This window comes from Aptenodytes patagonicus, chromosome 3 (genome assembly GCF_965638725.1).
Source record: "Aptenodytes patagonicus chromosome 3, bAptPat1.pri.cur, whole genome shotgun sequence".
Taxonomy (NCBI): domain Eukaryota; kingdom Metazoa; phylum Chordata; class Aves; order Sphenisciformes; family Spheniscidae; genus Aptenodytes; species Aptenodytes patagonicus.
The window spans coordinates 74,333,013-74,349,762 of NC_134951.1; the positions used below are offsets into that span (position 1 = coordinate 74,333,013).

Genomic DNA, 16,750 nt, shown 5'->3' on the forward strand with positions numbered 1-16,750 from the left:
GGACAACAAAAAGAGGGATCTATGACTGGTTTTGGAAACAGTGATCAGTAAATGGTTTACCAGCTAACCTCCCAGTCTGGAGCAACCTTTGAACCTGAGGCTCTTTGTCCACAGTTCTGCTCCTCGTCAGCAGACCCCAGATGATAAGAGACATTTGACACTTCTATATACACGCACAGCCTTGCAGCATTAACAGCCTATAATTTTGTCAGTTTGTCAAAGGAGTATTTCAAAAGTGCTTGGAAACACCTTCTCTTCTAAACAATTTTGTTACTCTTCAAGACTGATCTACCTCATCAGAATTATGTTGAAAATTGCCAGAGAGAAGGAGTATCTGGTGCTTTGTAAAACAAACCCTTCTTGAGAATAAAAGACTAAATGTATGTGGTAAGTAAAAGAGATTATAAATAAGAAGGCATCCTTCAGAAAGCCAGAAAGTCTATAGCCCAGTTGATGATCAGAGTATTAAAGGAGCGTGCAGAGAAGAACAGGCCATGGCAGAGAAGCCACACGAATCCTTTACACCAGTGTTCACAAAGGAAGAAACCAGATTTTTCTATGCCAGAAACCCTTTATATGGGGAGTAGGGGAACCTTTCTGAAACTGATGTGAGAGTCGAAGAGGCTAGAAATCCAAAAGCCTCTCTCAAATGTCCTAATACAGGAGGGATTTACTAAACTGCTGGAGAAGAGCTCTGGGACTCAGTCCAGACCCACTTTGGTGTCGTTGCTACCACTGGCAAAAGTAAGTGATTGCAAAAGGAAAACAGTGTGAACAAGCCAACAGTTCCCGTATGGGCACAAACCTGAGTGTCATCTAAGCACAACTGGCTTTAGAGTCTAAAAGGTGGATGCAAGCAAGATAGCTGCCTCCTAATGACCTCTTACATGCAGATAGACCTCTTTAGGCACACCTCCGCTGAATTCAATAGTTTTTTAATGCTTCATTGGAAATAAAATAAAATCCTACAGCTTCCTCTAAAACATAAGGTCACTGTAGCTGCTGTACATAAGTAGAGGTCAGGAATATAATTACATTCTTGATAGATTTATAACAGATGGAGATTGCTGAAGCTATGACTACAATGTAGGTCTTAATATTGTAATGTATCTCAGCATGATGGTCCTGCCAAGGTGATTTTGAGAGCTTTGAGATTTTGAGAGCTTTTCCACTTGGTTCTTTCTACATAAATAAATTATTTGGTCACAGGAAAGTAACACCACTTTCTAAATTCAAATATTATAGGCTTAATAAATTACTTATTTTGAATATGATTCAGACAATCAGCCCCTTTATTTCATATCCATTTCTCTTTTAGAAAATCAAACAGAAATGCAAATTGTGCTGAAAACCCAGGGGGTTGACAATTACCTTAAATGAGAAACATTGTCTGAAATCTTCTAAAAAAATTAATCAGAATTTAATGTTTACTCTTGAACAGGCCTGCCTCAAGTGACAGTGCTTAATAGCCTGGTTTTTGACAAGGATATCTAGACACTCAGTAGTATAAATAAATAACAGATTTGAGTTTGGTCTGTACACCTGGATGTTGCAATTTTTTCTACTCCTGAGTGGTTGATGAATGCTGTATGTCTGTTTATGTGGGTAGGTTTTTTCCAAAAAATGTCTCTCATCCTTTTCCAAACTGTGGCTCTTTTCTCCTCTGTAAACAGGACTACCTTCTATCAAAAGAGAGAGAGGGAGAGAGGAGCCATAGCAGGGGGATGCAGGGCCCAGGGCTTGCATTCAGATACTCTGGTTCAACTCCCAGCTCTGCCACTGGTTTGCTCAGTGATCAAGTCACATTACATATCACAGTGCCCCGGTATTCCTATCAGCTACAATGCAGATCATAAAAATGCTGTCAACAAGCAGGCAAATGTAATTTGGGGTCTCTAATGACAGTTTGAGAACCAATGGTCTACTAATTACAGGTGAAGGTGCAAGACATGATTCATCCTAATCTGTATTTTCGCATTCAATCTTTGACATACATAGCGCGTGTTTTAAAGAGCGTCAGAGGACATGTAGAAGAGAAACAAGAGAAGTTCAATTAATCCATCATTCAGCTGAATCCCTTTCAGTGCTGACACTCCTGCACAAATTATACTAAGTTTTGGCTACTGTAATTATGGCAACAGCCCCATTTCTAGGCAGTATTTACAGTGAAGCCATAGAAATTTCTGGGGTGACAATAAAGCCTTTACAGGAACCATACATCAACCATGATTTGGAAAAGCCAAGTAGTTTTAGGAGTACGAGTCCATTACTACAATTCTCAAAGACAGCAAGAAATTGTAACTGCTACATTTTAGAAATTAGATAAATTAATTAGGGTATTGAAGCTATTTGGCCTGATATATCAGTACTGATAGTGCTAGAATTGAACTGTAAATGCCTAACCAAGTGAAGAACCAGAAGCTCTAGTACTCTAGGAATTTCTCAAGCTCAGCAAGGAGAAGACACCAGCTGTTCTGACCTGCACGGTCTTGCTCAAAACCAGTGAATGCACAGTGACACCCTGAGGTACCTGTAGTATGAACAAGTGGCAGACAGAGGTGGAGACACAGCAAGGATGCTAGACTTCCTTTAAAATTAATCAGCGATTTAAATGGGGACTGTCTCATTGCTGTATCTATTCCCAAGTAATATCACAACTAAAGTAATTCCTAATTAGGAATTTTTAAGTGTGTAAAGGCCAAAAAGCAAATGTAAACAAATATACAGGAATAATTAGCTTTACAATCTCAGTCAAGTGTTCAAGAGTAAAACATCAAAAATTCTTCAGTATTAATTTTTTTTTACATAGCTAGATATAGAATATAAATAAGCATAAGACAGGTTGTCCCATTTCCACCTGACTGTAAAAGGTCTTGAACAACCTTGTCTAAATTCAGTGTCGAACCTGCTTTGAGGAGGTGCCCCAACAAGAGACCTCCTGCAGTTCCTTCAAGTCCAGATCATTCTGTGAAGTGGAATAGGAAGAGAAAGTATTTTTGGCAAAAGTGCTCACAACAATGGTCTCTCTTTCTTATTTTGGGGCAGAACAGTGGAATATTATATTTTGGGACAATTCAATGGCAACAATCCACTTTGCATGTGTACAAAGGGGAAAAATAAACATTTCACTAAAAAGTCTGGTTTCAATTCCATCTTCTTTTCCAAGAGGCTGTTCTAAACTCACAAAACTTTGCTTCAAATGCTGCTTGAGTACATGCTTTCAGCCCATCAATTACATCTTAAAAATGTACATTTCCTCATACATTTATCAGGCCCTACCTACACAGTTATTTGTCTGAGTAGAGAACAGTATGTCTAATAAATATCATAAAGGTTCTCCTCAGACAAACGAAAACAGTTTCACATTGTTAATCCATTTTCCTTCATTCACTAATTTCTATTTTTAATATAATATTTCATTAAAAGATAATTACATGGAAAACTAGAAAGTCTGGACCCCTTCCAGTGGTTGCATTAGACATCGATTAACCTCTGGTTTTGAGAATTATTTTAATAACTCTCTAGCCTTTTAGCATGAACAAATACAGCATTCAGCAAGGAAGCATAGCGCTCTCCATTTAAAGACAAAAATCAGCAAGGTTCTTCTCTGAGGGGATGGCAAATTTGCCAAATGGTTTTTTCTTTTCCCTGTAAAAATTTGTCTTAAACTTCAGCAACATTGTCATACTGAACCAGACTGAATGCCCATGTGGTTACAGGTGGGTAACTATTCCAAGAGAATGTAAGAGAAAAACTGAAAGTCTCCAGTCTCTAGACTCCGATCTCTAGAAGTTAATGAATGTTTCTACAGGCACCTGGCATGTGGTTATAGCACACTGTTACGGCAAACACAGACTTTTATTCCCTGGGCTGTACCGCAGTAATCTCTGAAGGGTTCTCAGATACTTTGTGAGGGCAACACTGAAGGATGTAGGCTTCAAATGGGCTGTAATTTCATTATCACAAGAAACAACACTCAGAATCTTCTCTCTACAACATGAAATATCGGGCTGTTCAAAGACAGTAAATACCCCTGGTCATATACATGATCACCATCTGGACCTAGCACATGAGCACTCAAATCCTTGATTGCCACATTTCATACGACTTGAGGTTGGGAAGCCATCAGCATTTGACAATTGACAGAATTATGTAGGTCTCAGGGTGGCTAAAAATGGACTACCAGGCAAATAACTGATTTTTCATTAAGGATCTAGCATTTAACGTTATGGCAAAATTTGCCATAGCCACTGATTCCACTAATACTCTGTTGCTCTTATCCCACAGAGCACTTGATGTTAAATCTGCCTTGTCACACACACATGAAAGGAGGGGAAGGATGTAGCATGCTAATAACTAGAAATCCCCATTCATTTACCACGCTATAAAAATACTTAATTAATAAATAACAATAAAAATAAGGTGCTTTTGATTTCAGAGAATGAGGCCCTTTGGAGCCACGTCATCAGAAAGCTATTAAAACAACAAAGAAATGGAAAACTAGATCTGTATTGGAGCAGAGATCACCTGGACCATATGTACAGTTGGAGCTTCAGGATTGCAACTGCTGTAAAAACTCCATTTGGAAGCTGGGACCCCCCCGTCGCGTGAAATAGTAATTTGGAATATACATCTCCAAACCAGAACAGAAACAATTATCTTCAAGAAAGCATCAGTGGATCATAAACAAAAACAAGGCTACTCTTCCCTGCTACCCATCCAGAAGAAAGAGGGACATGACAAGGAGCTCATTCCACGTGAACACTTTATCCTCATGTACAAACAGGGGTGCACAGACTAAATAATAACATAATTTTAAGGTCTTTTTGGCTTATTCAGAAAGAGAGAGTGAAGCATTTGGACAAAATATAACAGCTATAAATTCTGCCTCAGATGCTGACTACATCAGCAGAGATTCTGGCAGTCTAATTGCCTCTCAAAGCAGCACAGTAACAGATGCAGAAAGAAACACTTGCAAACATAAGAGGAGACAAAGAAAATAACTCTTCAGTACTGAAAGAAGTTTTTAAAAGATGAAAGAACAGCGGGATGAAAAAAATGATTAAATTTCCACAGAAACTCATAAATAAATGTTCCTACAGCATAGCTCAAGAGCCACTTGAAGCCTGCAATTTTTCTGAATGAAGCCCCAAAAACATATTTCAGTTGTGTCCACTCTATTAAAAATTATATATATGAAATTTTTTATGCTGCATTAGGTGACCTTCTGTGAGAAGAACCTCAGCAACCATAGCTTATAACCTACATTTAAAATTAACTAGAGACATTTAATCAAGATTTTATCTAGCTTCCCCCATATTTACTGAAACGCAATAATTAATATCAGCTATTGCTCAGAAGTTAAATGATAGGTAAAAGTCACAAGTTAGCAGCTTTGACAATTTATTAAGAAACCTCAGCTAATTCAGTGCAGAAGGAAAACTGAGATTACATTTAGAGAAAAGAAAGCTTACAGCTGTTTTCCACTATGTCTAAAAGGTATATCATCATAAGCAAATTGTGGAGATAGATATAGAAGTGAGGTATTTTTAAATGTATGATAGAATTAATGCCTTTAAACAAAGCAAATCCTTCAGTATGAATAAAAGGAGATTATTTAAATTAAAAGATTCAATCAAGAGATCTATGAATTATTAGAGAAAATTGTGGACCTTGAGTTAACAACAGCACTATGTGATTCAAGTATGTTGAAGAAAAGTGTTATTGTAAGAGATCTATTAAAACAGAAAAGCTTAAGAGATCTCATCAGAGAAAACAAAAAAACAACCAAAAATATTTTAAAACATTTAAAAGTTAAAACTTTAAAAGTTAACCAGATGGCATACCAAGAATATTCACTTAACTTTATCTTCATCTGGGAGAAATGTGACACTTATCAAGTACTACCTAAAGAAAAGGACTTCTTTCTCCCACAGCTACGTGGACAATACAGGATAGGTAACGACTCCAGCAGAACCTTGAACACTTCACTTCATCCTACATTAACTTTACCTGTCTTGAATACTTCATCTGCAGGCATGCCAGATTTCTAACCTGCAACTGAGGGACCTTGAGAAATTTTTCCCAGACTTCATAATATAAATATTCTTAAGCTCTTGCCTATGAACCAGTGATGGACTTCAGTGCAATATTAGTGGTCCTATAGGAGCAGGCAGAATTTATGCACCTGATCTCCTTGTTTGTAAATTGTGAGCTTAGTTTAAAAAAAAAAAACCAAACCACCAAAAAACCACAACATTGACTATTTTTGAACTGCCAGTTGCTGTAGGGACTATAGAAATCTTACAGCATTGTAAAAGGAAAGGATGACATCCACAGGACTTTACTCAAGTGAGGGCCACTGTATAAAATAAAAATTCCAGAACATCTATATTAGAAACAAAATTTGGACAAAATTGCAGTCTTTTTTTGGGCTTCTTTAATCTACAGAATGCTAGTTGAGAATTCTGTGCAATTTTTATGTGATTGAAACAATTATGTATGGAACAGTGAAAAACCTATTACACCATGTACCTTAGAGATACGAAAAACATCAAACTGGTACAGTGGATCATTAATTAAATACATATGAGTATAAATGGATGGAAGCGTGCCAAATGAAAGATGTAATATCATCAACATAAAACATAATGATATATCTTAACTAAGATCTGACATATGTACAAGGGTCAAAGCTAAAGCTGCATGGCAAATTTATGTATGAGATTTTCTGATTTTAGTTTGCCTTATTTGAAACTTTTAACTTCTCCAGACCATAGCTGTGATACTAATTACATACATTTTGCTTTTAAGAGTTCTAGCCATATACACCAGGATGTTAAGACAGAAACAAAAAACCTCTGGATCCATAAACTAAATCTTATGAAAAAAATCAGCTACTGTCTTAAGTGTTAGAACTAAAAAGAGATTTGGCACCTTCGTCCTGCTTGCATCCCAAAACTGAGATTAACAAAATCAGTCTCAGCTCTTGCCTAATCCTTGAGTTGAGAAAAATGCAGATTCAACCTCAAAGCGCAGCAACAACTGACTGGTTTTCCTTTACTCTTTCCTCTTTACCCTTTCTCCCAAGATTCCCAGGCTTGGCCTACCTTGACCGCACAGACCGGACTTATAAACAATCCTTTGTTGTGGGAAGGATAAACATGATGAGCTACTCCTCTCTCTTGCCCCAGATTTTTTGTGGAATAAGTAAGCATTAGGTGTGCCAGAGAAAGGGAGAACCAATCTGTAATTTAACAATTAGCTCCTTTCACACATAAAACATGGGTTCTAATCCTCTCTCTTCTGAGCACTTACGAGTTTGCTAAATTTTCCTATAGAAATAGGTTTTAATAAAGCTAGTGGTTACTCTTCATTAATAAAAGCAATCTGAATTTTTTTATAGGCTACAACAAGGTTTTTTTCTGCTTTAAGCGCGAATATGAAACTTTATGATTTCCTGTTCTTAAATATTCTTAATTCCTAGGAGCTTGGCTTTTTCAAAAGGATTAAAAATAGCTAACTTCTGTCTGCTTTTGACAAACATAAAGTACTGTAACACAGAGGAGAAAGGCAGGTATCATGATCAATCCAAAACTATGTTACAAAAGAACTCTTCCATCCAAGAACACACCATAGCAATTGTTCAGTATTGTCATGTATTTCTAATTTTGCCTCCAAAAGTTAAACACTGTGTATATAAATAAAGCAGTTTAGAGGTATTCCACTTCAGCCTAAGCATTCAGTGTCTGATTCTTCTTCTCTGACATCATTATTACATATGTTCCAAGAAAGTGGCATTTATCTCAGTTTTTATAAAATGAGTGAGCCTTTAATATTGTTGGGTGAAATTAATTCACATACAAAATATGTGTACAATACTGGAATAGAGGAATAGACTTTCCCTTCTAGAATTCACAGAACAAGTATTACATATTCAGCAGTTTATTTTAATGAATATGGACTGATCTGAGACTCCCAGTGCTTTCCACACTGAACTGCAAAATGCTACAAAATCTTGGGTTAAATTTCATTCATCATGATCTCGAGTCTACCATGAGAGGCCAAAAAAATAGTGAATTAAATATATTAACAGAAGAATCCTAACTCCATCAAAGTCAATGTTCCTATTAATTTTGATGCAAATTTGGGCAAGAATAATAACATGGTATTTGGGAGTTTTTTATTTTTTATTTAATCGCTCTTTGATTTAATACACTTGAGCTCAATAATATTAGTTGCTTCCTCCTTTAGGACCCATATCAGCTGTCCAATGAAGTTAAAAGACAGGAAGGCAGACACCAATGCTGAGGATTTGTTGATTGCTGTGTACATACCACCTTTCATCATTCCCACTTCATAGCATTTTCTTAGTCGGCAAGCCTGGCAACTCTTTCTTCTGTTCTTGTCGATGGTGCACTGGTTAGTAGCAGGACACATGTAGTCATTGTGCCCTGTAAAAGCAGAGGGAAAGTAAGGACACAGTTATACACAGACATAACAAAACTGCCTATAATACTCTCATTTTTCATTGAGTATTTAGTACAGCATCTAACATTTGGGGAAGAAGGTAGGGTTACCTTCATAATCTGTCATAAAAGTATTGATACGGATAGTGAAACTAATATCTATTACAATACATTTATTCACAAGTTCTTTAAAAGTACTATTAAAAACACCAATTACAACTTCTGTAGAATAATTAAAATAATGAACGATTAAAGCAGTCACAAAAGAGGATCGATTAATATGAACAAGTCCCTTGACTTCCTTGCTCTTAGCCTGAGAAATAAAATGCCATCTGGTCCGTGTGCCTGTGTTGATGTTTAACCAATAGACTGCGCAAAATGGTTAGAGGTTTATAGAATTAAAAAGGCCTACGCACAGAACATTTTTTGAGCTCTGCCACAATCTGGGGCAGTTAAGAAACAAACAACAACATCAAATAGAAGCAACAACCATTAATTAATTGTATCTCAGGGATAAATCAGTCTCTAATTCCAATTGCATGTCTACTGATATATGCAAAAACCTTTTGTCATCACAAACTCTTAAATTACCATATGCTGCAACCAAGTTTGGTACTGGTACCTTTTCCTTCAGAGCTCCACTTCCTCATTTATTACCCTCTACATCCCAATTCTTGTTACAAACATTTTCAGCGTACCATAATTTGTTTCTGCCAACAAGCCCCTATTCCAATTGTCTCTTAAAAAATGTGTGCTTAAACCTGCTATAAAATTATTTTCCAACCATAGACGAAGTTTAGCAAGGACAAAAAAGACTATCCAAAATGATCTTATTGGTGCTCTGTATTCATCTAAACACAACTAAGGTACAGCACACAACGAAACAATTTTACTGCAGAACTGTTTGTTCTTTCTTTCAGGTCAAGGGATCAGCTTGAGGTAGAGTAGGGTGGAGGTTTGACAGAGGCCTTGCTCTCATCAAATCATCTATCCTTGACTAGAAATTAGAAAATAGAGTAAAAATTACTATCAGATTACACCAGGAACATCTGCTCTCTAATGCTGCATAACTGGGATCCAATCAAAATAAGCAGCCAAACTGTAAACTTGTTAATATGGTGACAGCTGACTACACACTGTCTCAAATAGACAGAATTATTATTTTTTAGCTCTACTTGACAGAACAGTATATACTGGAAAAATTTGAATCCACAGGCTTTGCTCCAGCACTGAAGTAAAAAAGTAGAACAGAAACACTACCTCAACCTCAGCATGAAAGACCTTTTTAATTTTCAGTTCCTCTGGTAGCATACAGACTGTTCTATATCTGATTCAAAACATTTCACATGTAAGGAAAAAAAGAATCGAGTCAGGAAGAAAACAGCCTCAACCATACAAAAATGCAATATCTACAGGGAAAAGGAGCAAAAAGGGAAAGCCATGTTTTTAAGAAAATGCACTTTTATTAGGTCACACTAAAGAGCAGCAAAAGATTGTAGCACCAGACCTCAATCGCCAGCCTTATTTTATAAGCCAAGCTCTGAAACAGCATGAGAGAAAGATGGAAAACTTCAGTTACTCTTTTTAAAAACAAAGAAAGACTTTGACAGAGTATCTGATCTTCTTCCTAGTGAAGTTAAAAGGTAAATTCACAAGGGGAACGAGCACAGGCTCTGAATTCAGCAAATAATTCAGAACACAATTTAGCTCTCTGTAAAATAAGCAGATAAATGTTCCCACTTAGGTCAAAGCTGAACACATACTTACCACCTTTTCTGGACTGGCTGATGATCAGAAGGTTTAACTCTCAAAAAAAAAAAAAAGTGACAGTATGCAAAAATCAAAAATCAAGTGGAATCAATATCAGCAGGCAGCCATCCTTTTTCACAGTGCTTATGTGGGCGATAACCTTTTGTTTTGTACCTAGAATTCCTTATGCAAACTGCAAACATTTGGGAACAGCCATTTGATTTGTAGAATAGTACATAAAATAATTGTATTTGTGATAGAGCGACAGTCCCTACTGAAATATTTTACATTGAAAGGTTTTATCTTAAATATACGCTTTAAAGGTTAGCATAACTAGTCTGTTTTCATGCACATGACCTGCACCTTAGACAATCCACTCTTCTTTCAAAGTGCTTGGCAGACTTCATAGAATAAAGCCTGTAAATTTTTGAATGCAAAAAAAAAGAAAGTTCAGTGTGTGAGGGGCATACTTCTTCAGATGACGACTGCCATAGTAATATCATTGTTTAGACTTCATATTTGCTGAAAATCTAGGGAGAAGATAACGCATTTACTATTTCTCATAATTTTTGGTTTAGTTTAACCAACATGCCTTCAGGAGACTGGAAAAGATGTAAGCAACCAGAAGAAAATGTTTGATAATTAGAGTATACAGTAGAAAGGACTATCAAAATAATCAGGGAAGAAGAAAGAAACAAAGGGAAGGCGGCAGGCAGGAACGCTTCCTGCTTCTCCACAGTACCATCTGACTTCAAGTATTCAGTCACAGGAAGTGAGGAAGGAAGTTTCCTTCGCAAGGCGCAGACACAGACTAGGGCAGTCTAGCTTGGGGTGGTATGGAAGGGAAAAAGGTAGAAGAACACAATTAAGGAATAGGTAACATGCAAAGGCGAGTTTTATTTTGAAGTGAAATAGTGTAACTCAACAACTCCGCTGTAAAGTGGATTGTCCTTTAACTATTCTACCTTTTATTTTATCCTTAAAGCTCATCTCTCAGCAAAGTTAATTCTGAACAATCTGACTTACTAGAAGGGATTTCTCACTGGTGGGAATCGTCAACATGAAAGTGGGACACATCCACAGCTGCCCACCTTCCCTGCGCTTCGTTTTCATGGTATCCAAAGAGTAATACATGCTAGAAAAGAGGCTAATTAGGCCATTTGGATAGTTGGTATCACAGGTATACCGGGAGGAAGAAATGTCTTCAGTGATCACTGATACTCGTAAAGGGAAGCACATGCCGCTTGGACTCTGTGGTCTTAATGTTTTTTGTTTTTAAATAAATTATCAGATAACCAGCACAAAATTAAAGGCAGTGAGTTTAATAGGGTAGAGCCCCTAGTTTTAATCCTCCCATATGTATGACTTGCACTGTCATGAGCTGCAAAGGAAGAGTTTAAGGGAGCTATTGGAGGAGCTTGAGGAGGGGTGGTCTGTTTTTCTTATGATATCTCACACATTGTACATTTTCAAATGGTAAAAATAACATTAAGTATTTTTATAGCACTTTATTATATGCTAAGGTCTTTCCAGAACAGGGTGCAAAGATCTGGCTCTTTTCTCAAAGCACTATTTTAGATGTGACAATCTGTATGGTAATGACCAACAGTGGAGGGGGGGAGGATGAGGAAGCAAAGTGTCAGCAAGAAGATAATGGCTGAAATTAGGATGATTTTGAGTTTATTCTAACCCAGCCTGTCATAGTCAGAGCTTTTTCTTACTGCACATGCAGTCTGACTTTCTCTCATCACCGTGAGTCATGTGGCTAGTATTTATGTTCAGAGACTCATCACTGTCCATCTAAGGGTTCTCAAGATAGCTGTGGTGTATGCAACAGCAGCGCATGCTTGAATCGGAGTGGGCGGATTATTTACCTGTGAGGGCTTCAGTCAGCAAAACACTCCATATTTCTTTAAAGTTAAGTGTTACTACATTCAGCAGAACATTTAAGCATGTGTACTTCTAGCAAGTAGTCCCAGCACAGTATATATGGTTAAAGTTAAGTACATTCTTGACTGTTTCACTGAATTGCAGCTTTGAAGAGCTGAGTTCATTTTGTCCTTGACCAGCAGGGATGAAAATTGGGGTCATATTACTGCATCAATGGCAATTAACATAACACAGAAATATTTTTTTCTTAAATGTGTAAACAGTTGCCATATTATATTCCAATAAACATCAGGATTAGCCTGAGGGAATAAATAGTTTATGCAGTACAAAAGTTGTACAAAAAAATGAACTAAAGAAACCAACGTGTCAGCATGCCAGCTTAAGAATGCTTAATGACAATTCTACAAAGCCAATAAAGGAATATTTATGTCAGGTGAATTTTGTATGACACATAAACTGATGTGGTTGAATTGCCTCATCATACATTTCAAACAAAGCCAGTAATTATTATTATCCTTTTACTAATACGTGCTTTTCCTTTAATTATTCTTTTATTTTCAATCCTCATGTCACACAAATTTCTTAAACTATTCTTTATCTATCTGCATAAGGCATCTGCCAGGTTAGCCGTTACCTGTGGAAGCACCAGGTCTTTCTATGATCTTATTCTGACAGTGAAATTAGCAGTGTAGGTGAAGGGAAGGCTAGAGTGTAGACTTTATCCACAGAAGCAAGAGACGAGTGGGAAGACTGCAGATGAAAAGCAAAACCTTGGAGAAAATAGCCTCAACAGCAAGTGGAAAGTTTTCATAAACAGTAAAAAGAGAAAAAAAATAGCACCTGGACATTGCATATGCTAACCCAGTATGGACAAATGTTGAACGTAAAATAAAAAGTTATACCAATTTTAAGTTAAAGTGCCCCAATAAAACTGCACTGATTGATTTTAAAATCTCACTCTTTCCTAACAGGTTTCACAAAAGAACAGAAGGTTATGTCTAATTCCTTTATAAGCACAGACACTCAAATTCACAGCTTAATTACCCTCAGACAAGGTCTTTGGATTTGGAACTTGGGTTCTCTTAGCAACTTCCCAGCACTGCTAAGACTAATCATTTTCTGTTTTTAAACTAGCAAGACATTACTACATGTGACAGTAAGGAAAAGGGCCTAGAAGATTGTAAAACATAGTTCTTTTGCATCCAGTGAGGAAGTCCTCCTTCTACGCATACCTCGGAAAGAAAGATCACAGAACCACTGAAGAATGAGAAAAGAGGAAAGGTTAAAATCTATATACTCTGTATTATGTCCTTCAGCTGTGTCACGTAGCTCCCACACTGAGCGTTCACTCTCTAGTGGAATCTTCTTGCCTTCACCTATGTATAGCGCTGTTCACATGAGCAGTTAATTCAAGCCAAATGATTATGATATCGACCTTTCCTTTAACCTTTCCATATACTATTTCAGCTAACAGGAAAAATGAAGAAAGAAGAATGAGAATGGGCATTGCATGAGGATACCAAACCTGCTGCCATCTCGCCAGTTTAATAACGCATGAACATATACATTGAGAAAGGGTGACATATAAAAAGTAAAACACTATTTAACTTTATAAATATATAAATAGAAAATTATATTTTCTACTCCAGCAGATAATTTCAAAGTTTTTGTTATTGGCCTTAGTCCTAAAATTTCAATTGGTGTTTAATCGACTATTTCAGGATTATGATACCATGTGCAAAGTCTACTTCTACCCCAATTCCACTCCCATCTTTCTTAATTTTAGACAAGGTAACAAAATAAGAAGTATATTTTTTCCTCATGACAAATAAAAAAAGACGCCAATCCAGATCCCAGTCTCTACAAAATCTCAGGAGGAGTGTGACATCTAGTTTCTGTTTCCCTATCTGATAAATCACAATTGTTTTAAATCCTTGGCACATGATTAAACTAACAGCTGTGTTAAAAGAAAAACTTCCACAATGTATTACTCACAACCATCTCAATATGATCCCTCCAGAGACAAAAAGCATTTTCAGAGAGAGTTGTAGGCAAGCCATGGCTATCTTATTCCCATAGACTTTGAATTAAATCTCTTGTATTTTTAACTTCCCAGCTTATTTGAGCTAAAATGGGAAGGGGTAGAATTCTACTACAGAAAACTCCCACAGCTGATATAAAGAGGCCAAAAAATTAAAAATATTGCAAATTACTTTTGTGCACTTAAAATCCAATCAATTGTTAGCAACAAGAAAATTAATATAACTCTATTTTTATTCCAGGTATATCATCAGGTTTTGGATTGTGATGGGACATATTGAATAAGTTTAGCTAGTCTTATTTTGTATTTGGATCTTTGGTACCTGAGTGGTTCCTGGTATCATAAAGTTTGCAAGGAGCTGTAATGTATTTATCCTCACAGTACCCCTGTAAAGGAAGTGCTGGTATTTGTATTTTACTGGGGGGGGGATTCTCACTGCGCAGAGCGTTCAGTGGACATGGGCATCTCTAAGCACTGAGTTTCCTGCACTGAAGTCTGTGAAACTGAAACTGCAGTACAGTGAACTCCTGGTTTGTTAAATTACTATACTAATCTTTAACATCAGTATTTTGACAAAAAGCCCCTTTTCTGCCTATGTACTACTTTCTCATGCAAAGTAAAGCCTAGTTATGCCCTTCTTTCATTTACTGATATGTATCTGTGCTCCATGGTTTGCTCACTTATACCCTAACATCATCCATGCTCTGTAGAAGATTCATCCATTTTATAATCAGAGGGGTCAACAAAGATAACAGTCTGTTGTCCTGCATATCTCTAGCCACATTTTAGACTGGGGAATAAATATCTTATTTATAACAAAGGAAGTCCAACTATTTCAACAATTTGTGACAAAATTAAATCAAATCTTTGAGAGAAATACATAAACTTATTCAAAGGATTCAGACAATGAGATAATTTACTACATTTGTTACTAAATTATACCAGCAGTTTATTCCCGTGCTAGTTCTTTTACAGTAACTCTGAAGTAGTACACATACTTCAATAAAGTTTGTTAATAGTCTCCTTTTGGAAATAAATTATGTCAAAGATCACTTCATGCGCTTCCAGTACATTTATCATTTTAGTCACCGTACACAGTTCTCTCTAGTTTGACTTCCACTTTTCAAAAGTGACTACAAAGGACAACTTAACCTACAGAAAGTCTGAAAGTTCGTGGGAGTGAAACTTACGGAGCCAGTTTAAATAATAAACCCACCTGAGTTAAATGAGGTTACAAAAACATATTTCCCTTCACACTCTCTAAAACCAAGTGGAACAGTTAAGCACTTTCCTGCTGGACAAACAAACACATTCTCTTGTAATTTGTAAATGTAAAGCTCTTTTTTTTTTTTTCCGTGTGAAGATTTTGAACTGCTGACAGGCTCAGCCCTGAGCTAGGAATAATGTGAGTTTCTAAATGAAATATTCATTAAATACTTGCAACACGAAATACTGTTTAAGTCTTTTTGTTGCTTGATATGGCACAATAATCATATTCCAGAGGAAGTAAAACACCATTAAAGCTAATAACACAGGATACATTAAGTACGGCTTCTAAGGGCTAGGAATTTTGTCTAGGAGCTGGGAAAAGCTTTGGACTCAGCAGAGGAAGAACCAGCGACCATTTATAAAATCAGGTAACAGTCAGTGAGTGTTCTCTACTTTCTGGTAAAGTGTGTTGCCCAACTTCAGAAAGGCTTTCAACATTGCCTGGGGTGACATTTCATGTCAGCTAGGAAAATATAGTTTAGATGATTTCAGAAAACCAGTCTCAGGGAAGAACTATCAGAGTTCAGTGTTACAATGGAAGCTGATATTGAACGAGGCTCCATAGTGTCTGTCCTGGATCCAGTTTTATACAGTATTTTCCTCACTGATGGCTAATGGACTGGAGTATTTATTTTATTAAATGTTATTCACTTTTAGATGACATTTATATGTGTTAGAAGAACAGAGAAAAGACCAGACTACTCTGCTAGTCAGACAGAAATAAATCTGAAATAAATGGCAGGAGTCTACAGGATAAGAATTCTAAATTATCTTGGCAAACTGGAGATAGCATATGGGAAAAAACAGTGCAAAAGTAAGGACCAGTACAAATCACTACATTAAAATAGGAATAATCAGATGCACAAAACAAGATGGGGAAAAAGAAGTGGTTTCTTCTCTAGAAAAGTATGCTTGAGTTTATTCTGTATCACACACTGATTATGAGTGAACAGTGTCATGTTTTTGTAAATAAGGCAAAAATTACAGTGTGATGGATGTAGACAAATACCACCAGCTGGGCTTGTAAGGTAATCCTGTTACTCTGTTCAGTACTCGTAAAGAATCATATAGAAGGAAACCATGCTTCAAGAGAAAAAGAAAACAGGACAAAGTGGAGAATCTCCAAAGTAGAGCAACTAGAATATTAGAAGTCTAGAAAACAAAACCTATGAGAAAAGGTTGAATAAACTGTGTTTCTTCAGGTTAGGTAAAACAGAATAATTTTTTTTTTTAAAGTGTGATAGCAATCTTCTGTGCTTTAAAGGCTGTTGCAGAAGGAAAGAGAACAATTTGTTTTCTGTGGTGTGATAGACAGGAAAATAAGTGACAAGCT

General features: G+C 36.6%; 1 protein-coding gene across 1 annotated transcript in view; it reads right to left on the reverse strand.

Annotated features, from left to right (window-relative positions):
- The window catches only part of ESR1 (estrogen receptor 1), a 115,463-nt gene that overhangs the window by 62,113 nt on the left and 36,600 nt on the right, over nt 1-16,750 (reverse strand). The window contains exon 3 of the mRNA XM_076333839.1: nt 8,337-8,453. Coding sequence (XP_076189954.1) covers nt 8,337-8,453 — 117 coding nt within the window. The remainder of the gene's footprint in view (nt 1-8,336; nt 8,454-16,750) is intronic.